The sequence below is a fragment of the Prionailurus bengalensis genome, chromosome D3, assembly GCF_016509475.1.
Source record: "Prionailurus bengalensis isolate Pbe53 chromosome D3, Fcat_Pben_1.1_paternal_pri, whole genome shotgun sequence".
Lineage (NCBI taxonomy): Eukaryota > Metazoa > Chordata > Mammalia > Carnivora > Felidae > Prionailurus > Prionailurus bengalensis.
The window spans coordinates 31311744-31333202 of NC_057356.1; the positions used below are offsets into that span (position 1 = coordinate 31311744).

Genomic DNA, 21459 nt, shown 5'->3' on the forward strand with positions numbered 1-21459 from the left:
CCCCTATACTCCACGGCCGGGCACCCAATTCAGCAGTTCAGTCAACAGCAGGAACATCATACTTCTTTTTGTTTATACATCTTAAATTAAAAAAACAACAGGCGAGGAGCTCTCGAGTAGCTCAGTCAGTTAAGGGTCCACCCAACTCTTGATTTCAGCTCAGGTCATGATCTCATGGTTTGTGAATTAGAGCCCTGCATTGGGCTCTGTGCTGACAGCATAGAGCCTGCTTGGGATTCTCTGTCTCCCTCTCTCTCTGCCCGTCTCCTTCACTTGCTCGCTCTCTCTCTCTCTCTCTCTCTCTCAAAAATAAATGAATATTTTAAATAGTAATAATAAATAAATAATAAACAAACAAACAACAAGTGAGAAGAGAAGATGGCAGTGGAATAGGAGGACCCTAGATTCATCTCATCCCATGAACACAACTAGATTACTTTCAAATCATCCTAAATACCCCAGAAATCAACTTGAAGACTGATAGAACAAACTCCACAACTAAAGGGAGAACAAACTCCACAACCTCAAACAAGTGTAAACATGTACAGTTTTGTAGTAATAAAAAATAATAAAAGTTACTTTTGACAAAAAAAATAAAACACAACAAACTTTACTTTCAAAAAACATTTACTTGCATGTACATGAGTTGGTGCGATGTGGTTTGCTGGCAACTTCAACAGACCTCATCAAGCCCTCACAACAGCCCCATGAGGGAGGTACCATGCATGCCCTTAGAGACATAAGTAAACATCCATACTCATTGCCACATAGCTCCCCAGTGGGGAGACAGGGCTGATCCAACTGTGGGGTTAACACCTCTTCCACCGTGCCATACTGCTGCAGAGTTTGTCTTCCAATTATAAACATTTCATGCAATAGAAAACCTCCACTGCTACAAAAGCCATACGCAGCTGTTGCAGAGATAGTACAGAGAGTGAAGACCATCCAAGTAAGGTTTCCCATCACTATTCAGAGCCAGAAAAGTCACTCTTTTAGTCAGGGCATCAGCCATAAGTAAGGTGATCATATATATAATTAATCGTTCAAACCAGGACATTCCTGAGAGTGAAAGGAAGCACCACCACAACAGGCATACATGGGGACACCTGGCTACCCTACCTAGAGCAAACCTCTGATGAGAAGAGCTCTCAGTTATCTAAACATAATTATCCAAATTATTCACTCTTGTGCAACATTTTAAAACTTACACAGCACTTTCCATATGCTTTTTAAAATCTGGCCCTGTATCCCCACCTAGGAATGTGGGCATTTAAACATTTTCCATCCTACAGATGAGGATGGGTTCAGAGAAATAAAACATCTGTGAAGGTGCATAGCTGCCAGGTGGAAGAGCCAGCCAGACCCAGTGCTTGCATGTCTACCATTCCTGTGTGCCCTGATGTGCTCTCACCACTCAGCTCACTTTCCAAGAGGCCATCTTCTGGAGGTAAAAGACAACAGCACTGGCAAGTGACAGGAAAGGGAGAGGGCACCATCGCAAGACAAACAAGAGGTTTCCAGCAGGGCACCTCTGTGGGACCACAAGGGAGGGAACAAACGACAAGGGTGAGTTTTCCCAGTGTTGGTTTTTACTTGACTAAGTCTAATGTCATAGGCCAATATATTAATATTTAACATTAGAAAAAATTTGGGGCCAGGAGCGCCTGCGTGGCTCAGTTGATTAAGCGTCTGACTTCAGCTCAGGTCATGATCTCCCAGTTCTTGAGTTCGAGCCATCGCGCTCTGTGCTGACAGCTCAGAGCCTGGAGCCTGCTTCGGATTCTGGGTCTCCCTCTTCCTCTGCCCCTCCCCTGCTTGTGCTCTGTTTCTCTCTCTCTCAAAAATAAACAAACATTAAAAAATTTTTTTTACAAAATAGTTTGGGCCAAATAACTGCCCCACCTCCAACAGGAAAGTTGCTCAAAACTAGATGAAGAAACAACAGAGGTATAACAACTGCACATTAGGTCCTGTACTGTCTCTTCATGCATCACAAACCCACAGAAGGGCAGGATAGGGACAAAATTAACTGCCAAATACATCCATAATCCCCTCGCCCCATTTTGGCCTATAGGGCCCAGCACCTCAACCACCTAAACGGTGTCCACACTACTTACATGAGACCACATGGCTAGGTTTAAGTTGTAATTTGCCCCCCTGCTCACGTCCACCCTCTGTGAATGTGCCCGACATATGAAATAAAGATTACAGGCAGGCACAGAGGAGGCCTAGGTCTAGCTGGAGAAGCCTCATCCCGAACAACTTGTCTCTGAGGCAGGCTAGGCCTATCTCCACATCAAGGCCTCAGCAGACTCCAGGGGATGTCAGAGCACAGCTAGGAGGGCTTTACATCACGGCATAGACACCATGGAAGGAAACAGGCAGCTTGGTCCAGCACTGTCACTTAGGTTCTCTCTTTAGCTATCAGTTGTATGGGCTGAGATCATAACTACTAATTTAGAGGGAAAAAAGCTGGGCTCCGGATTAAGTAACTTACCCAGATCTCACCCCAACAAATGGTAGGACTTATATCAAAACTCAGATCTTATGATGGGGCACCTGGGTAGCTCAGTTGATTAAGCATCCGACTTCGGCTCAGGTCATGATCTTGCGGTTTGTGGGTTCAAGCCCCACATCAGGCTCTGTGCTGACAGCTCAGAGCCTTGCTTCAGAGTTTATGTCTCCCTCTCTCTGTGTCTCTCTTTCTCAAAAATAAATAAACATTAAAGACAAACCTCAGAGCTTATGAGCCTAAGCCCATACTCTCTCCCATCCTGTGTGTGAAGGATGATCTGCTATATGCTCACAAGAGGTGTTCGCCAGACTCTCTATGCTCTGGGTCCAAAAGAACCTCTTCCTACACTCTGAACTGTTATCCAATGTCTAAGCATTGAATGGAACACCACGGGGCAGGAGCAAACCAGAAGCATGAGGCAGGCAGATTTTTCTTCCATTCTAGAATATTAGCCAATATCTCCAAATAAATGGAATTTTTCTTAATGTTCATTTAATGTTTTTATAAGGAGAAAAAGACTTTGTGAGAAATGAGGTTTGTATTGAAAACATACCAGCTAGACAGTTGAACGCTAAATGTACTGCACTGGCTGCAAACACAGAGGAAACACAGGTGTTCCAGGGCTTCTGCACGTGCTTACTTGCAGACACCCTAAAAGACTATCACAGTGACAAGACCTACTCCTGTGTGGTCTGAGTCTAGAATTAGAGAAGGTAAACAAGGCTGTAAGCCCATATACTAGAAGCTACAGTTTATACACAGGCTATGATTCTATCATACTATGTAAAAAAAAAAAATGTCCTTATAGGCCAAGTTTTCTTAAATATACAACTATAATATGCATCTCTCCATAAACTAAACCACCTCTCCAAGAGAAGCATTTGGATCATAGATCTCTGTGGACATTGATAAGCTGGAAGGGAAACACTTCCTGACAAAGGCTGGCCTTGGCCATAGTCCAGTCATGGCACAGTCCAGTCATTTGTGTTGATTATGGCGGTTGTAGGTTCTAATCTTAGCTACTCATCTTATCAGAGGTGTTACCTTCGCTTAACCTGTGCCTGTTTTTCCTCATCTGTCAAAAGCGCTTCACAACAGCAACTATTTTGTAGAATTGTTTTGAGGCTCGAATAAGAGTATAAAGTGCTTAGAATATTGCCTGGCACATAGTAATAATTACTATCATTTACTCAGTCTCCATAACCCTCACTCCAACGAAGCCAGGATAAGGAATGCTTACATTCATGGCATACTCAGTCAAACCTAGATGACAGCAGAAAGCCATCAGTGAACGTGTAATGGGTTTGTTTTTTTCTTAAGTGTTTATTTTTATTGTGGTAAAAATATATATAAAATTTGCCATTTTAACCATTTTTAGGTGTACAGTCCTACAGCATTCTGTACATTCACATTGTTTTACAACCATCACCACCATGGGTCATTCTTCTTTCACTCCTAAATATTCCAAAAGCAGAATGACATAAAAACTGGTGAGGTTAAGAGGTAGACATGTAAAAGATTTTCTAAGTTAGAAAACACACAACACTATCTGACAAACACTTACTATGTGAGTTCAGTTTCAAGCTTCAAATGCCCGTCTCTCTCTTTCTCTCTCTATGTCCCTCTTGCCTTGCATTGATTTATAAAGGAGAAGGACTATTTCTCTCTGCATGCTTGGGATCCAGCTCCAGCACAGACAGACCTGTGTTTCAACTCTGGCACTGAGGCTTGCTAGACAATGTGGCCTCAAGCAGGCTTACTCTGGGCCTGAATTGTTCCCTTACAAATAGACCTGGCATAATACTTATACCTCCTAGGGCTGTTCCAAGGAGTGAATGAGACTGTATATGTGAAAGCACCTGGCAGAGCAGACAATTAATCTTCACTCCTTATGTCAGCTCTGTGAAATACCGCATCTGAGATCATGGATAAGCAATTCCAAAGGGCAAGGAAAACATCCTTAATTTTCTGAAATTTTATCATAAAAGAAAATAAATTTAAATAGTAAGACAGCATAGTTTCCCCATCTTACTACTGATACAGAGCAGCCCTGAGCCCAGATGCTACCTACAGGTATGCAGGGCCACGTACTGTCATCCTGCATCTGTAACCAAGAGGTGTCTTCCTCACACTGCTCTGGAAATGCTCTAAAATACCCAAGTCAGCTGAGAGGGAAAAAATGTCCATGTTACCATATTCACTATTGCTGGTTAAAATTTTTTAAATAGAACCATAAAACATCTACACAGATGCCAAACATGTTTATTTCTGCATCCCTTTCAGAGTTTTCACATTTGAACATAATGTTCTGAAATAAACACATGCAGACCTGTAACTCCAACTTAGACCCATCAGGGCACACACTCACGACCTGTGATGACTGCACAGGATCGCTGCCCCACAAACCATCACCCAGAGCCATCTCTGAGTAAGGCAGGTAGAGTGACTTGAGTGCAGAGACAGAAATCATATTGGGTGGAATATAAATGAGGGAGAGAGGAAGCTATATGCTGAATATTTCCATAAGCAGAGAGGCCAGGGGGTCTCAGCAAAAGACAGCCTCTCTAGACCATGCTCCCAGGTCCACAATAGCAGTGATGCATCTGCTCTGCACCGAACATCTATATCCAGGGGGAAGGATCATATCAATCTGCTCTGAACCCCTCACAGGCATGGCATGAGCTCCCATCAAACATTTGCTAAATGAACCCCTGCTTTCTGAGGCCTTTACATGTAGCTAACCTCTTGAAGATGGTGATAGGAGAAGAAAACCACTTACTGAGCACCATCTATCTGCTAGGCTCTACAGTTGATACTTTACATGTTACTTCATTTAATCCTTACTAAAATCCTACTGACTAGTTATTATTATCTCCACTTTAGTGTTGTAAAAGGTGTGCTTCAGAATAGTCAGCTAACTTGTCAACATCACTGAGTAGAAATTTGGGGGAAGTTCAACATGGGAATGGCTACTTCTACTGGAAGCCAGGCCTTTTCTGGCCTCTGGGCTCATCCTGCAGTGGTAAGCACAAGATAGTCCAAACAAAGGATTCCAAACCCTCTGCACACCAATACAGCAAGAATCTAGGACCCGAGAAAGAAATTCAAGGGGTCACATGTTGAAGCAGTAACCTGGTTTCTGTACAAGTCTTTGATTTCTCCAGAACTAAACCATTCTTTACAGGGGTAACTTAAACACCCAAGTTTCAGAAGTATGATGGTCAAAAGCCAACATTTTTTGAAGAACCCTAATGAGATTTGTAGGTAGTTTTTGACCCTGGATATTCAAGGACAAGGAATTCATCTTAAACCAGTGCTGATTGCTTAAAACCATCATTCAAACCAGCCTTGTTGACTTTTATGTGTATATCCTAAAATCCAGCAATGAGTGCCCATCATCACTTTGAGTCACCCTTTAGGATGCTCTGCTCAGAATTTAAAAGGCTGGGAAATGGAAAGGTTCAGCGAAATAAAAGTATGTCAGATTAAGCAGCAATTTGAGTGATTTCAACTTTATAATTCCTATATTTGTTTTGATGGTATAGCTATTTAAAAGCTATAAACATAAGGATTTTATAACTATATTTATGTTGTACATATTTAAGTAACCTTAAAATAAATACAGTTTCAAGCAATACTGACATTACTTCTTATCCTTATTTAAAATGGGTATATACACTCCTCAGGCATCAGGCTACCATAATGCCTCTAAAAAAGATGATCATCTTTGTCACAGTAGGAAAACTCTGGAAACAGTGCAGAATAGTTTACAGGAAAGAAAATGGAGATGCTTTAGGAGCTTATTAGAAAACAATTTACACATAGAAACAATGTTATTAAATAAGGGTTACGTTTGGAACTGAGGACCAGATGCCAGGCTAAATAGGGCAATGTAAAAACCAAGCATACACACCACAGTGTGTTCTGATAGCTCTCTTAGTAAATCTAACTTCCCTCAAGCCAGAGCATGCAAGATTTTACAAAAATCTATTATTATCAATCATTTCTATATCTGTTAAATTACAAGTAGGAAGATCGTCTGGGCTTCTCTCACACACATCACAAAAGATGTCATGGAACTGAGACAGACCCTGAAGTCAGAAAAATTGTAGAAGGATAAAGTCTAAGGAAGATGAAGAAGTGTTAGCAAAGGCATTGAGGTATTTAAAAATGTAAAAACTATTTGAGGATGGGCAAGTAGTCCAGTTTGTCTGGAACTTCAGTCACAGCAAGAGAATGATGGAAGAAAACACAAGGGAACTTTGAACTCCAGGCTGAGGAGTCTAGACTCTTTTTAGGAAACAAGAAACCATGAAAAGTTTGAGGACAAGAGAAGGTATAATTAAAGCTGCATTTTAAAGAATGCTGGCAGAATGAGCCAAGGGGGAGAATGGAGGCAGAAGAAAGATTGCCTCCTTACCTTCTTTTCATCTGTAGCACATTACACACGTCTGGCAAGAGCTCTGCTTCACTAGTGCGTGGGACAGTGACACCCAAACCTCAGCTAGAAGGAAAGCAACATCACAGACTGGCAGGATGTGTTGTCCCTCTGTGTTTTGCTTTCTAAAAAGCCTTCAATGTCTTGTCATTTGGGAAATGCTGCCCATTATCGCCCATTAGGGACCTTCATATTCCAAGTTTCATATTAAACACTTTGAAAAGTTCTACAGTAAAGAAACCAATTAAATTTCTTCCTCCAAAATTTGGCCATGAATCACTACCCCCCCCCCAGCCCCACCTCCCTTTAATTGATAAACAGCTCTCACTATCAACTAAAACAAGCATCCTTCAGGCAGATATGGAAAGTGTGAGCTAAGGTCATCCATGGTCGGCACACAGGCACAGCCTCAAAGGGGTGAGTAATAAGCTCAAAGTCTAGGTGGCTCAAGATCCTTCAGGGCTGTTCAGAGCCCTTGGAATAGTGTAGCGCTGGTCAAGCCTCCAAGTAAGGCCACGTCCATCCTACACAGGGTCCCAGCACGCGAGCTAGTGTGAAAGATTTCCATGGAAAAATAAGCATCACAACAACTCCATTTAAGTGATTCTTTCCATTTTTTGGTTCTTAGTGGCTAAGAAAACACAATCACCTAAATTCATAAAATAGCTCTGTTTCGGATATCTGAAGACTATTAAATCAACTCTCATTCTTCTCCTTTATGAGTGATATAACCTTAATTTATTTAACAACTAGGTCTGACCATCCTTTTCACAAGAAAGACTTGTAAATTCTATAGGAATTTGGTTCATTTATTTAGTCATCCAAGGATATATGTTTCTTCTAACACTGAACGAAATGATTCCAGAAGCCCAAGAAATTTAATTATGCAAAACAGTATTTAAGGGTGTCATTAGTAGTGGGGAGGGAGCAGAATCCTAACACTGGCATCTTCTTTAGGATGTAATGGTGATAACCCAGGCAGGATGCTTTCCAAGTCAGGAGAAAGTACAGCAAACCTCAGATGAAATCTCCATCACTATTAGGACACTTCAACAGAGAGCTGACTGACCCAGCCTGAAAGGATTCCCATTTCTCTATGCCCAGAGGTGCCAGGGTTGCGGGGGGGGGGGGGGGGGTTGTTCTTACAAAAGTCTTATCTTGCTGGCATCTATTCATCTACATTATTGCTTCCATGAACTAAAGCCAGACAGAGACTATCTGAAAGAACAAAAACAATGAACTTAGGATGCTTGAGTTTTCACTGCCAAAATGAAACATTAGCATCACTGTCGTAATGATGGCACTCAGGTAGGCTCTACAGCATCATGCTGCAAAGAGCTCCATAAACATGCATTAATCTCATGACACCCTGCAGTGCAAGCAGGGCTGCTCCATCTCACAGCTGAATGGCAGGAACAGGCCACAGTAACTGGGAACAGGCACCTGGAAGAAATGGAGCCCAGCACAGTCTCAGAAGCTAGGACCAACCAATCCCTTTGAAAATTCAGTCATAGGGGTGCCTGGCTGGCTCAGTCAGAGGAGCATGTGACTCAATCTCGGGGTTGTGGGTTCGAGCTCCACGTTGAGTGTAGAGATTATTTAAAAATAATAAAATCTTTTAAAAATTCAGTCATAAACCTTAATAAAGTTCACATCTTTGAACTCCATAATTCTAATTCTGGGACCTTAACCTAAGAAAATAGCTCAATACATAGAAAAGCTTTTTGCACAACAGTGTTCATCAAAGCATTATCTATAAGGGCAAAAGCTGTCAAAAACTTCAATATCCAATAATAAAAGCACAATTTAAAAATTCAAGTACACATACATAAAGAATATGATGTAGGAATTTTAAGGCATATTTCTAAAGAAAATGCTCATAATGTTAAAGGGGAATGATCAGGTTATAAAAGTGAACACATGTTATAAAAACAGTTTATAGGAAGAAATGTACACAGGAAAAAAAGATGGAAAAGATGTAAGCCAGATGTTAACAGTGGAAAGCTTCATATGGCAAGGCTATAGGATGGGTAATTATTTTTTTCTTGCAATTTGTCTGAGCTTTCCAAATTTGCTTACAATGAATAGGTATTACTTGTAAAAGAGAAAATTAAGTCTTTTTTGTTATAAAATAGTACCTAACTGGTTAAAATCATTTCCAAATTACATGTGCTGAGAAAACTTACAATAATGTATAAATTCTTATATGCAAGAATAGAAAATCATAATTAGGAGGATGAATTTGCAATATGTATCCATGTGTGTACACCTATATTCACACAGGAAGCAAAATGTAAGAGGGGATTTGAAAGACACAGGCAAACCAGCAATGGCATGGGGACGAAGGGGCTTCCAAGCTCCCACCAGCCGTCACAGTAATTGCACTCACTGCAAAACAAGCAGTGGGCTTGCCATGCAAACACAGCTTCATACTGGTCTACCAGGCTTCCCTCCTGGCCAGACTGCAGCCCCTAAGTACTTCTTTAATAGGAATCCTGAGCCCTCCAGACTCCCATCACCAAGGGAATTGAAACCTAAAATATAAACTAACAAATTTTTTTAAGTGGAGATATGGTTAACTGTATAATGACTTTGTCACACTCTAAGACAAGATTTAAAGCCAAGGACAAATGCTTTAACCCCTTCACGGTTTCAAATATCGAAGGCAAGACTTTTTTCCACTGGCCTAGAAAATCCACAAAATCAGTGCATCTTCAATTCCAGAAACTAAGACATCAGCACCTTTAGTTGCCCTGGGATAAGAAAAGTCTAAAGTCAAGAAACATAAGAACAGCAAACCAACTAAGTGGGTGGGCACCAGCCTCCGACTCACCTCTAAGACTACAGCTTTACTGCATTGCTTGGGCAGGGACAGAGGATCGGCCCTTTCATCCTACATCATAAGTAACTATTACCAACCATGTGGGGAAAGAAAGATGAGAAGAGCAGGCAAAAAATAAAAATGATGAGCCCACTCCACAGGGACCCACTCCAGAGAAGGCTGGGTACTTCTATCTCCTTTATTCCATCACTGGTTATTTCCCTAGAGAAAGTGGGGCACTAAAACCATTGTCCTACAGGTACTCGTGCTCCTGGCTCTTATAACTAATATCCAACAATCAACAGCTTCCTTGAGAATGTGCAGATTATTCAATCACCTGTGTTGAGGAAATGGGACAAGTCAGTTCCTTTTTTCAAGTACTGACTCTCCCAACCCACCCTCTCCTCTAAACTCTAACCACCACTCTTTGTACAGTGTTGGCTCTCACAGCTTGCCAGACTTTCAAATGCACTGAGCACCTGGGGATCTTGTTAGACAATAGGTCCTGGTTTAGCAGGGCTAGTTGATGCAATTAAACCCCACTCTCTGAGGGGGAGACCCAGGCAGTGGTAAGGCTCTCCAGGTGACCCGCATGTGCAGCCAAGTTTGCATACAGGGCTAAGAGATTTCAAAAGACCACTAGCCTGGTCTAACTGCTGGCTCTGAGTGTGCCCCTGCATCAACAATACCAGCACACACACACAGGTAAAGCACATGGTAAGCTCTCTAAAATATTGGCCATGGATATTATTTTACTGCTACTACAAATATGATTATTATTCAGGTAGGCTGATGCAACTAGGAGCAGGTCAAATTTGTAAGGAAATAGAGTTCTTCGGTAAATTATAATTTAAAAGAAGTTCAGAAAATATGAACGGGGGAGGAGCCTTGAGAGGGTGGCTAAAAGCAAATGTAGGAGGAGGTGACCATGGTCCTGTGCCCATAACCAGGGCAGTAACAGTCATAATTACAGCTGCCATTTTCTCGGGCCTTAATGTTTCAGGCACTGTCCTAACTACTGTGAATTTTCCAGGCAGAACCCAGTGGTTTCCATTATTCAGAACCAACTGTCTCAAGGCCCCAGGCTCAAGATGGCCTGGGATCTTGACAGGGATGGGGGATGTCTTCATTTTTCCTCAGAAAATGAGGAAACTGGTGAGGACTGGACACAACTCTGTTAACTGTGAACCATGGCAGACTAATGTCAGGCTCAGGAGAGACTGTGTGTAGAATCCAATGGGGTGCCCCCCTCACCTCCACTCCCTGGTCAGGCCCCTCTAAAAGGCTGACTGCCCAAGAAGGCAATGGCAGTAAAGTAGGAGTCTCAAAAGCCATGCAGGGGGAGGCAACAACTACAGGAGCTTTTCACCTCCTGGGCAGGCATTGAAACAGCTGAGGAGCGTAAACACGAGGCTAGTCTACATTTTGAACCATGTGCTGCTCTTCCTCCAGTTCTTTTTGTTACCTCTTCCTCTCAGAATTGCTTTAGGAGCTTCTTTCCTTACACCTCCTGGTTGCCTCTCCTCCCCAGATGTCTTCCAGGGAGTGGGGAAGAAGAGTTTGAAGGGCCTGGCCACTTCACAGAGGTATGCCCTGTATGCTACCCTTCACACAGAATAGAGAAAGTGACATTCCATGAAGGAGCAGCTCATGTGACTGAAACAGCTGAAGTGGACCCATTAAGGGAGGACAGGAGGACAGGGTTTCCAATCAGCCAGACTGGAAGTCTGAGATGGTCTAAAGCACTCAACGTTGTATGCTTTTCTGAATCTACACTTAAATACAGTTTCATTCATTTTCAAAGGGCTGTTACCACCCCAAGAGGACCATCCCCAGCACAGCTCCCAGGATGAAGGCTCCCATGTTATAGACACAGATGGTGACAGTCTAAGGAGCTCGCTCAAAGTGTGAGCACAGAGCACAAGGACTGGACTGGGCAGCCAGGCTCAACCCTGTAACTCCATGTTAGGAAAGAGCCAAGGTCTGGAAAGGATCGAACTCCATACTCAGCACTCACATATGTAGTCTCATTTCTTCCCCAGAGCAGGACAGTTGAGTCCATGTCCATCTTCATTTAGAAATGAGCAAAAGGAAACAGAAAAAAGCTCAATGACTGTCCAAGAGCAGAGCTCTCATCAGGGGAGAGGGTAGAGCCCCAATCCAAGTCTGTATGGTCCTCACGCTAAGCCACAACCTCTCCAGACACACAACAACCTGACCTGCTCTCTCCACAGAATTTGAAATGTTGCAAACTTTTAAGACTCAAAGGACCAGAGAATGTGGTCACTTGTTGTGATTATACTACCATCTTTCCTTAAAAAAAAAAAGCCCCAAAAACTATCTTCTTATATAAAAATGTTTCTCCTTGATCCCATCAGTTTCTTTAACTTCACCGCCCCCATTTTATAAATAAGGAGGCAGAAGCCTGGGATGTTAAGTGAATCTGACAAGGAACAAGGACCCAAATTCAAAAGGCCCTGTGTTTCAGGCCATGGGTCTGGGGCGTCAGCCAGACTGAGTGGTTCCCTGCAAAATGTGCAAACTGGCAGCCAGTGGGCAAAGCAATGTCAAATAGTGATGCGGGGCTTCTCCATAAGCTCACTTACATGAGAAGAATCTCAACTGAGTGGTTAGTTCAGCAGAATTTCCACCCCCACCACCATTTGCACACAAATAAATCTGAGAAGGAAAACTAAAGATGGGGAGGGAGAAGTCACTCATCATCAATAACTTTATTCCCTCAGAGAGTCTTCTCACTTCTGTAAAGAAAAACATATCCTCTATGCATAGCTCTGCAAGTGACATATTTCCTTTAGAGAACAATGACTTGCAGAATATTGTATGTGCCATATTACGACAAAAGTAGAATCATATAATGTCAAATGCTTTTTCAAATTTCTATTTAGAGAGAAGAAAAACATACTATTATTTTGTCAAAATCAGTCACCATGGCAGCCTGAGCTCCTTGACTCTGAATTGCCTTCAGTTCATAAACATAAATGCATACTCATTTTATAGAATTGTTTGTTACTTTATTACCTACCAACTAAGTTCAAATAAAGTTTTAAGCGTGGAGAATTCTCACCTGTGAAAGCATTTGTGGCCTGAAAACCAGCTTCCTGCATACTGCTCCCCAGACAAGCCTGTGCTCCAACTCTTAAGCTATCCTGTCAAGAGAAAACTGCCTGGGCGAGGCCTCAGGTCACTTCCATCTTAGCTTGTCGGAGTCCATCGCTCTGCCCCGTCCGGCTTTTGGTAGCATCTGATGCCCACCTGTCCTGCTCCCAGACCCTGAGAGCAGGTGGTACCTGGGACGGCACCCAGTCCAGCAGCGTGCACACTTGGGGCACACAGTCACGTCAGCCGTCCAGCCAGAGAGTGAAGGCCATGGTGAGCCCAGGAGCAGAGGAAGCTGTCCCGCTGAGACCTGCTTTCCCACCTTAGAGTGAGGCCCTCCTCAGCCACTTGGCAGCCAGCATCCTCCACGGGTCTCAGCCGCTCTAAGGGAGCTCAGTATGGTCTGATCTGCTGCTCTCTGTGCTTCGCCTCTCCCCTTGCTGAAATTAAAAAGAAAGAGATCACTTTCCTGATGACCTGTAGGAACATGAAATTTAGTAGACCCATTGAGGCCAAAAAAAGAAAAAGAGAAAGCTACCCAGAGCAATGTTCATGGTCACGCTATGGGCACTGGAGGAGCTCTGGGGAGGCGGTAGGTGCACCACCTTTTCCTGAGTGCCTGTGAAGGGGCAGGGAGCAGAGGTAGCTTTTACTTGCACCCCAGAAAAAAAGACAGAAGACAGTATTCACTGCTCTGAGCCTCTCTAAGAATGGCTACAAAGGCCATACAATATTCAAATGTCTTTCCCTCAGTTACTTGTAGTTCACAGGTACCCTGAAGAAGAAACCCATTTCCCAAGCTTGTTCTGAGGTCTTAGAAGTGAGGTCTGAGGTTCCTATCCACTGCTGTCAGTACTCCTAGAATGACTTGTGTTGAGGAGTTTTAAAAAATGACTCTCAAGGGGGAAAACAAAGGCCTATAACAATATTTTAAAGAGTGAGAAGGAAAAGCAAGTTTAATCTGAAATTTTGCATTACCTATTACATACCATTATATAATATAAAAGCATTTTACAAAATATTTCTCAGATACTTTAGTGTTGTTATAGTATACAAGAAGCAACACTAATAACAAGAACGTTAGAAGCCCAAAGATGAGACTTTTTAAAATAGAATCCGAATAGGACTCTCCAGTATTAGAGAAAAATCTTTTTTCCATTATCAGCACTTCACTCTAATCAATTCATATCGATCTTTCAAAAATATAACCTTATTCCTCTTTTTCACCATCAAACTAGAGGAAAGAAAAATAATTTCAGAAAATGGCACATAACAGAAAAGAACACTCTGTTAAGCCCTCTTGTTGTAAATATAAAGTAGTAAAGGAAACATCACTAATGCAGGCTAGCTATAAGGAAGACCTTATGTATTAATGAAGTGCTGTAATTATGTTAATAAATTCAATTGTATTGCCTTCATGTACCTGCAGTAACAATCACAGTTAATAAGGTGTAGTGTACCACAAGTCCTTAAATTAATGAATAGGTGGAAAAAATTATTCCAATTAAAATAATTTATGCAAATGGTAGTTCTGAAGTGCTTGAAAATGTGACAAAACATTTTTTCTCTGAATTGAAACATTCCATGTAAAATGACCAACACACACAGTGTGAGCATCCTAACGGCCTACACTAACTTCTAAAGTAAACTAACCACATGCACTATACCTATCAATTTGAGGAAATGGAAGTGCCAGAAAAAAACAAAACCACCTGCCCCTATAAAACCTCTATTTTCTTTGCCCTTTGCTATGGTGCTTTCAATGCACAGAAACAGTAGACTTTATTTGTTCTTTTTCTTTAAACTCAGAGACAAACAAAGCGTGATGAGGTTTTTGTTGTTACTTTATCGTGGGCTTTCTGTTTATTTTATTTTGTTTCATTGCAAAAGGTATGCTACCTCACTTTTTAAAAACAAAATCAAGCTATTCTATATCACATTTCAAATGGCTATGGAAAAGACTGAGGCAGATGTGGACCAAAATGGAACAAACAACAATTTTTTTTTCTTTTCTTCCTTTTACCATCTTCATCATACTCACCAATTCTTATAATGTCTATTTATTTTTTAGAGAGAGAGAGAGTACAAGCGAGGAAGGGGCAGAGACAGGCGGAGACACAGAATCTGAAGCAGGCTCCAGGCTCTGAGCTGTCAGCACAGAACCCGCTGTGGGGCTTGAACCCATGAGCTGTGAGATCATGACCTGAACCGAAGTTGGATGCTTAACCAACTGAGCCACCCAGGCGCCCCCACGCTCACCAATTCTTAACTTTACTTCTAAAAGAGAAGTATGGTGACAGGTGTCTAACAGCTCAAATTGGGGTCTCAGGAATGGTATTGGTCAGAACTTTTAGGGCAATGTGTAAACTAATAAAGACCAGAGGAACACAGTATTATCCCATTAATGAGTAACTTTCAAATTCCTGCATATACTCAGTCTCCATAAATGCAATTTTTAAGTTAAAATGAAACTAACTTCCATAAAATGTTTTCTTCCTAACTACTAACACATATTCCTTTTGTAGAAATATACAAGAAAGTAGCAAGAGTGCCCAGGACCTGAAGACTCTGTTCTGTTCAGTGAGGGACCCACGCATCCAGGACAGGGCAAGGAACCCAGTCACGCTCAGTAAGAAAGTGTCAGATGACCCAACAGGCTGGGGAACAGAGGTGGATGATTAGAACCCAGAATTAGGAGAAGCAAAGCACATCTGCTTTCACAGCTTAACAACCAACCAAGAATCAGCAAAAAAGGCAGAGAAACAGAACGAATGGTGGTCTCACCCACTTTCCCCATCTAACCCTCTTCTATGGCTCTTGCTCATGATCCTTCTCACCTTCCAATCACAGCTCAAATGACCCTGGTCAGAGAGGCCTCCATGATCATCCCCCAGGATAAATTCCCAGCCTATCTACCCAGCTTCCCAGCACTTGCCATAGTCACAGCTGGATGCAGGGGTCCTGATCACTTAGCACCCATCTTTCCTGCTGGACTCTAAGTGCATTGAGGACAAGAACAGTGACTGACTGACTTTCCACCTCCCTTCAGCAGCTAAGATACTGCCTGATGCCTGTTCTGCTGAATGAATGGAAGAGTGGATGAAGGCCATTGGTGTTCGGACGGGTACACACAGAAGAGCTCAGCAAACACTGACAAAACAAACCGACCCCAAGCAGTGAACAGAAGCAGAATTTCCTGAGAGACTACTCTGCACAGCTGGCTCAGAGCCTCTGAACTGGGAGGGTTCTCTGAAATGGTTTTCCTACCACCCACCGGTCAGATGAGGCAGTGACTACCAGTGATCATTCCTACTCACTTCACAGAACGTCCTATCCTATCAAGTAGAGGATAGGATACTGGAAAGAAGAAAGGAAAGAAAGAAAGAAAGAAAGAAAGAAAGAAAGAAAGAAAGAAAGAAAGAAAGAAAGAAAGAAAGAAAGAAAGAAAGAAAGAAAAAGAAAGAGAAAGAAAGAAAGAAAGAAAGAAGAAAGAAAGAAAGAAAGAAAGAAAGAAAGAAAGAAAGAAAGAAAAAGAAAGAAAGGAAAGAAAGAAGAAAGAAAGGAAGAAAGAGAAAGAAAGAAAGAAAGAAAGAAAGAAAGAAAGAAAGAAAGAGTAAAGAGAGAGAGGCAACTTACCCAGCTAGCAAGATCACAGAGTCATCCTGAGTCATACATTCAAGATCCCTTGCTACAGAAAGCAGGCTACCATCATCCTGTCTTTTATACACACACACACACACACACACACACACACACACACACACACATTCTATTTATACTGGAAAGATGGACAGGCCTAACCAGGAAGTAAATTAATTCAATACTGCACTTGAAAAATGTCATTAAGTCCCTCCCACAACAGAGCAACAGTTACTAAGGAAATAGAGCACACCAAATGGAAAAACATCCCTACAGGAAGGGGCATTTTTTTAAAACATGAACACCCACAAAACCTAAACAAATAAGTTGTAGAATATGTTTTTGCCTTACTACTTATTCCTAAAAACTTACATGAAATGCAGTCCTCCTAGAAATCGCTGGGGAATAAAAACTTAACTGCATTCAACAGCTCACAGCTCTCACAAAACTACACTACAAAAATAGGCATATGCAATTCAGGAAACATTAGGGTTATACACTAGGCACAAAGGCCAAAACCCAGAAGAGAAAGCGAAACGAACTTTTTAAAAAATCTAGCAACATTCAAAAAATTTGTAGTGCATAAGAAATAAACACTGCAGCTTCATTTTTTATTTCCTCTCACTGTGGACAGACTGCTTCACTGGCCTAGTGTCGGTTACCTAGGTGATGGCTAGACTGAGCAGCCCAACGGGCTCCAGGCCGAAAAGACTCTGAGAGTTGAGGCTCTGTGTCTATGTCTGATGATCTGTCACTGTTCTAATCACCAAATAAGTCTTAGGAAGAAAGTCCACTGAGAAATGAAGAGACAGCTCTAACCTTGACAACACACACACACACACACACACACACACACACACACACCATGAAAATTAATACATGAAGAGTCACTGCTTATAGGAAAAAAAATCTCAATTACTGGCTGGTTCACTTAAGTTTAAAGGGGTAATGGACTTTCAGGGAGACAGATGTGACAAAAAGTAGACAGAAGAAACCTGAGGATCTGTTTCTAACCAGAGTCTGAATCAGGTGTCACCCTGGGAAAGAGATGTCACACTTACCCACATGAGCTCCTCAACCTCATGAACAGATAATCTGGACCTTGGCAAGTTTCCATGTCTCAACATTTCCTAATAGCATAAAAGGATGTCCTTGGAAAAAACACAGCCCCTGCCCTCAAGGCAGCTATGGGGCAGACAACACCAGATAGGACATCCTTCCCCTGGTTCTGGGCTCACTTACAGAACTTGGTCAAGTCCCTCAGCCTGTCAAACCCATACTTTCTCATTTGTGAAGTGAAGACATGAAACTTGGAAGTCCCTTCTGAATAAGTCCCCCTTGAATATTCCGCTGTGGCCCTGTCTCTGGTCAAGGGAGACAGGACAAATGTGTATGAAAAGAACATAGTGACCAAATACAGAAAATCTGCACATAAACCCAACTCTGAGAACAAGTCAGAGAAATGAGCTGCTTGCAACCAGGGAAGGCCGGGTTGGGTATTATAGATCCTTCATGCTACTTTTAATTTCTATGATTCGGGGCTATAAAACAATTTGAAGTTGTATTATAAAAGCTATAAAGGGGCACCTGCGTGGTGCAGTTGGTTGAGCCTCCGACTCTTGATCTCAGCTCAGGTCATGATCTCACAGCTCGTGGGTTCGAGCCCCACATCGAGCTCTGTGCTGACGGTGTGAAGCCTGCTTGGGATTCTGTCTCTCCTTCTCTCTCACCCTCCCCTGCTCGTGTGTATGCACACATGCTCTCTCTCTCTAAATAAATAAAAATTAAAAACAAACAAACAAACAAAAAAACATCCTAGCCCTGGGAAGCTTGATGGGCTCCAGATAATTAGGTCAGCATTTTAGGAAACAAGTGCAAAATCAAATATACACACAAGCTGCAAACTGGAAAACGCAGTAATTATATTAGAACATCCTTTAAAATGTCACTTTGACAAATACGACACCTGATAAATCCGAAGGACTATAGTCTGAGGTTCTACTCAAACCAGGTGGGAGAAAGTTCCCCGCCCCCCAAATAGGCAAATAGGATACTGTCCCTAGTGAATCAGGAAGTCTGTAACTATCTCCTCATGCTATCTAGGAGCAAAGGAAGGAAGAGGTTGTCTATCCCACCCCTTCATTTTATGGAGGAGACTGAGGTTCATGGAGGAGAGGCAATGTGTTGAAAGTGACTATGATGATAAAGGCAGAGCTGGGAATGAAACCAGGTATCAGTCTAGGCCCAAGCTCCCAAGTTCTCGCGTTCACACAAACTGGCCAAAAGGAAGAAGCTGAAAAAGGGATGTGGTACACACCTATACCACTACCAATGGGGACCAGGGAATCCTGAGAAGTTTTCCACTTTCCCAGGCCCACAACACAACACCAATGTGCTAAAAAGAAAAGTCAAGGAAGGGTCGGGAGCTTGGTACAGAATCAGAATGTGCACTGAAGATCACCTGACACAGTCTGAGCACATCGTGGTCACCTCAGCTGTGAACGCCAGGCACGCAGAAGGTGGCTGCATAAGAAATGGTTACCCCTCCATGCCTGGTACAAGGGGTACAGACTGGCCACACCAGGGAGTTGGGCTTGAGCTGCTCCACACTTAGCACTCTCCCCCATTCTAATTGTCTTCAGATAAAATTAGCTTGCAATGGGCATGACAGGCAAAGAAAAATGGGCTCCCACAGGGAGCTAACAAGTGTGAGCAATAAGGAGGAGGAGCTGTCCTCTGGTTCTTCGGTAAGAGTAGGAGAGAGTGAGGACTGAGGAGCTATCTGTATGAAACAGTGTTTGTCCTGCCCATATGCACTCCCCACACCAAGCCACTCCCTGCCCCAGCTAACAGCAGCCTTCCATACAACACCTAGGCCTTGCCTAAGACAAGCCCTGCTCTCTGTCCTACAGAATGCTGTACAAGCTGCATCCTTTCATTCAGTATTTCAATAGCTCTTTGTGGATATTACTCTAGCAAGGTATTATTTTAGATGATGGGGAAACAGGAGTGAACAAAACAAACCAAGTTCCTGTCCCCATGGTGTCTATGCTGTTTATGGAGCTGTTTCCTAATGGAAACCTTTTCTTGCTAATGTTTGTATCTTCAGCATTGACCATGGGGCCTAGGATACAGCAGGTGTCCAATAAATACAGGTTATACTGCACTGAATCACATATGAGCTTCAGCTTGATCACCCCCTTGTCACTCTTACTACCTCTGCTTTGTATCAGCTGCACAAAGTCCTGACGCATGGTACACAAAGAGGCTGCTAGCCACAGGGCACTCAAAGCCTAGAGGGCATTCCGTGAGAGAAGTTCCAACTAGAAGTCTGGAGCCCAGGCAGTGCCAACCCCTCCACTATGTAAAAGACACTCAGATGAGAGCTTTATACACCAACAGGCCAGAGGACAAAAGGCCAGGTTGAGTCCGACTGCCTTGGGTTCACCTCATTCTAGGCTATGTGTGATTTCAGTAGTTACTTAACCCTTTGAGCCTCAGTTTCCTCATTTGTAAAATGAAAGTAACAGTGGAAACTACCTCATAGAATTCTTGTACATTTAAGGAGGAAACATACACAGAATACTGGTCTCTAATAAATGGTAAACAAGTAACAGTTGCTACAGTGATTATAACTCCCCTCAGCAGATTGATAAATTATGTCTTTAAAGAGTATTCCCTCCCACTTTTCCAGTTTCTAATTGACCTAATGAGACAAAAAATGGATTTTATCTCATAGTTCCTCAATTGATTTGTCTTGATTTATTTTTTTAAAGTTCTCAATAGATAAAAATCTAAGCTTAAAATCATTTTATATGAGCTAAAATTAATAACAGAAAGAATCAGGAGAAAGGATACAAAATTAGACAAAATGTGTGGGTGAGATATTTGGTATGAAATGTGGTAGAATAGTAGAAGAAAAAATGACAAAAAAGAAACTTGCCTTTAAAAGGCAAAAGAGCCTCTTGATATTCAATTTTTTTCATGTTTCATATTGAACATCAAATTTAAAAAACAGCAACAGACAATAATAAATGAACTTAACCAAGGTTTTACATCTCTTTGCCAGAAAATAATCATGCAGGGCCCAATCTTCCAATTTGACTTTATTCCATCCTTTTCCCCATTTGGTTTGTTCCCTTTGTAAAGTGCTAACTTTTTAAGCCCTTAATGTTCATTTCTTAAGCTTCCAAAAGGCCCAAGAATTAAACTCTGCACAAGGATATCCTACCAACCCCTCCCAACAGCTTGATAAACCCAGCTCTCTTCTATGAAACAGCAGGTTTTGGAACAGAAACACCAACACTTTAAAAGCTAATAAAAATTGATCAATAATAGAGCCAATGCTCCCTATAGAAATGAAAGATCTATATAATTTGAGTCACTTGCATTAGCAAAGGTTTCCTAAACATCCCTTGTTTACAAAGCTCCAAGCCAGCTCCACATTTGCATCTTTAATCAAAACACATAGGGAATGCTGAAACTTTCATTATATAGTTTTGTCTTATTTGCTTGTATTCATTTTCTGACAAATATATTCCTTTAGAAAAAAGAAAACTTTCTGTTTTATCATTTTTGTAAAGATGTTATCTTTTTAAAGTAATCTCTACACCCAGCATGGGGCTCAAACTTACAACCCCAAGATCAAGAGTCACATTCTTTACTGACTGAGCCAGCCAGGCACCACTCTGTTTTATAATTTTTTACAACTCAATATCCAGTTTGAGGTGGGTTGTGTTGGATAGAAATACTTTGACAATACTTTTCTTAAGATATTTCCAAAGAAAAGTCTATATCATCTGGGACAGATAGGAGAGAAGAGGGATGTATACTGAACACCTGACAGGCATCTCCCCAACACCTGGGGACTGCGACACTCTGACTAGTGGCCAGCAGACTCCACTGCTCAATTTAATGTAGTTGCAACTG

General features: G+C 42.0%; 1 protein-coding gene across 6 annotated transcripts in view; it reads right to left on the reverse strand.

The window, feature by feature from the left end:
• Window positions 1-21459, reverse strand: part of LDLRAD4 (low density lipoprotein receptor class A domain containing 4) — a 446159-nt gene that overhangs the window by 244263 nt on the left and 180437 nt on the right. For 5 of the 6 annotated variants that reach the window (XM_043559416.1, XM_043559415.1, XM_043559412.1 and 2 more), the window contains exon 3: window positions 12860-13331. In XM_043559416.1, coding sequence (XP_043415351.1) covers window positions 12860-12899 — 40 coding nt within the window. In that variant the 5' untranslated portion in view covers window positions 12900-13331. The remainder of the gene's footprint in view (window positions 1-12859; window positions 13332-21459) is intronic. The other variant, XM_043559419.1, reaches the window with a different exon arrangement.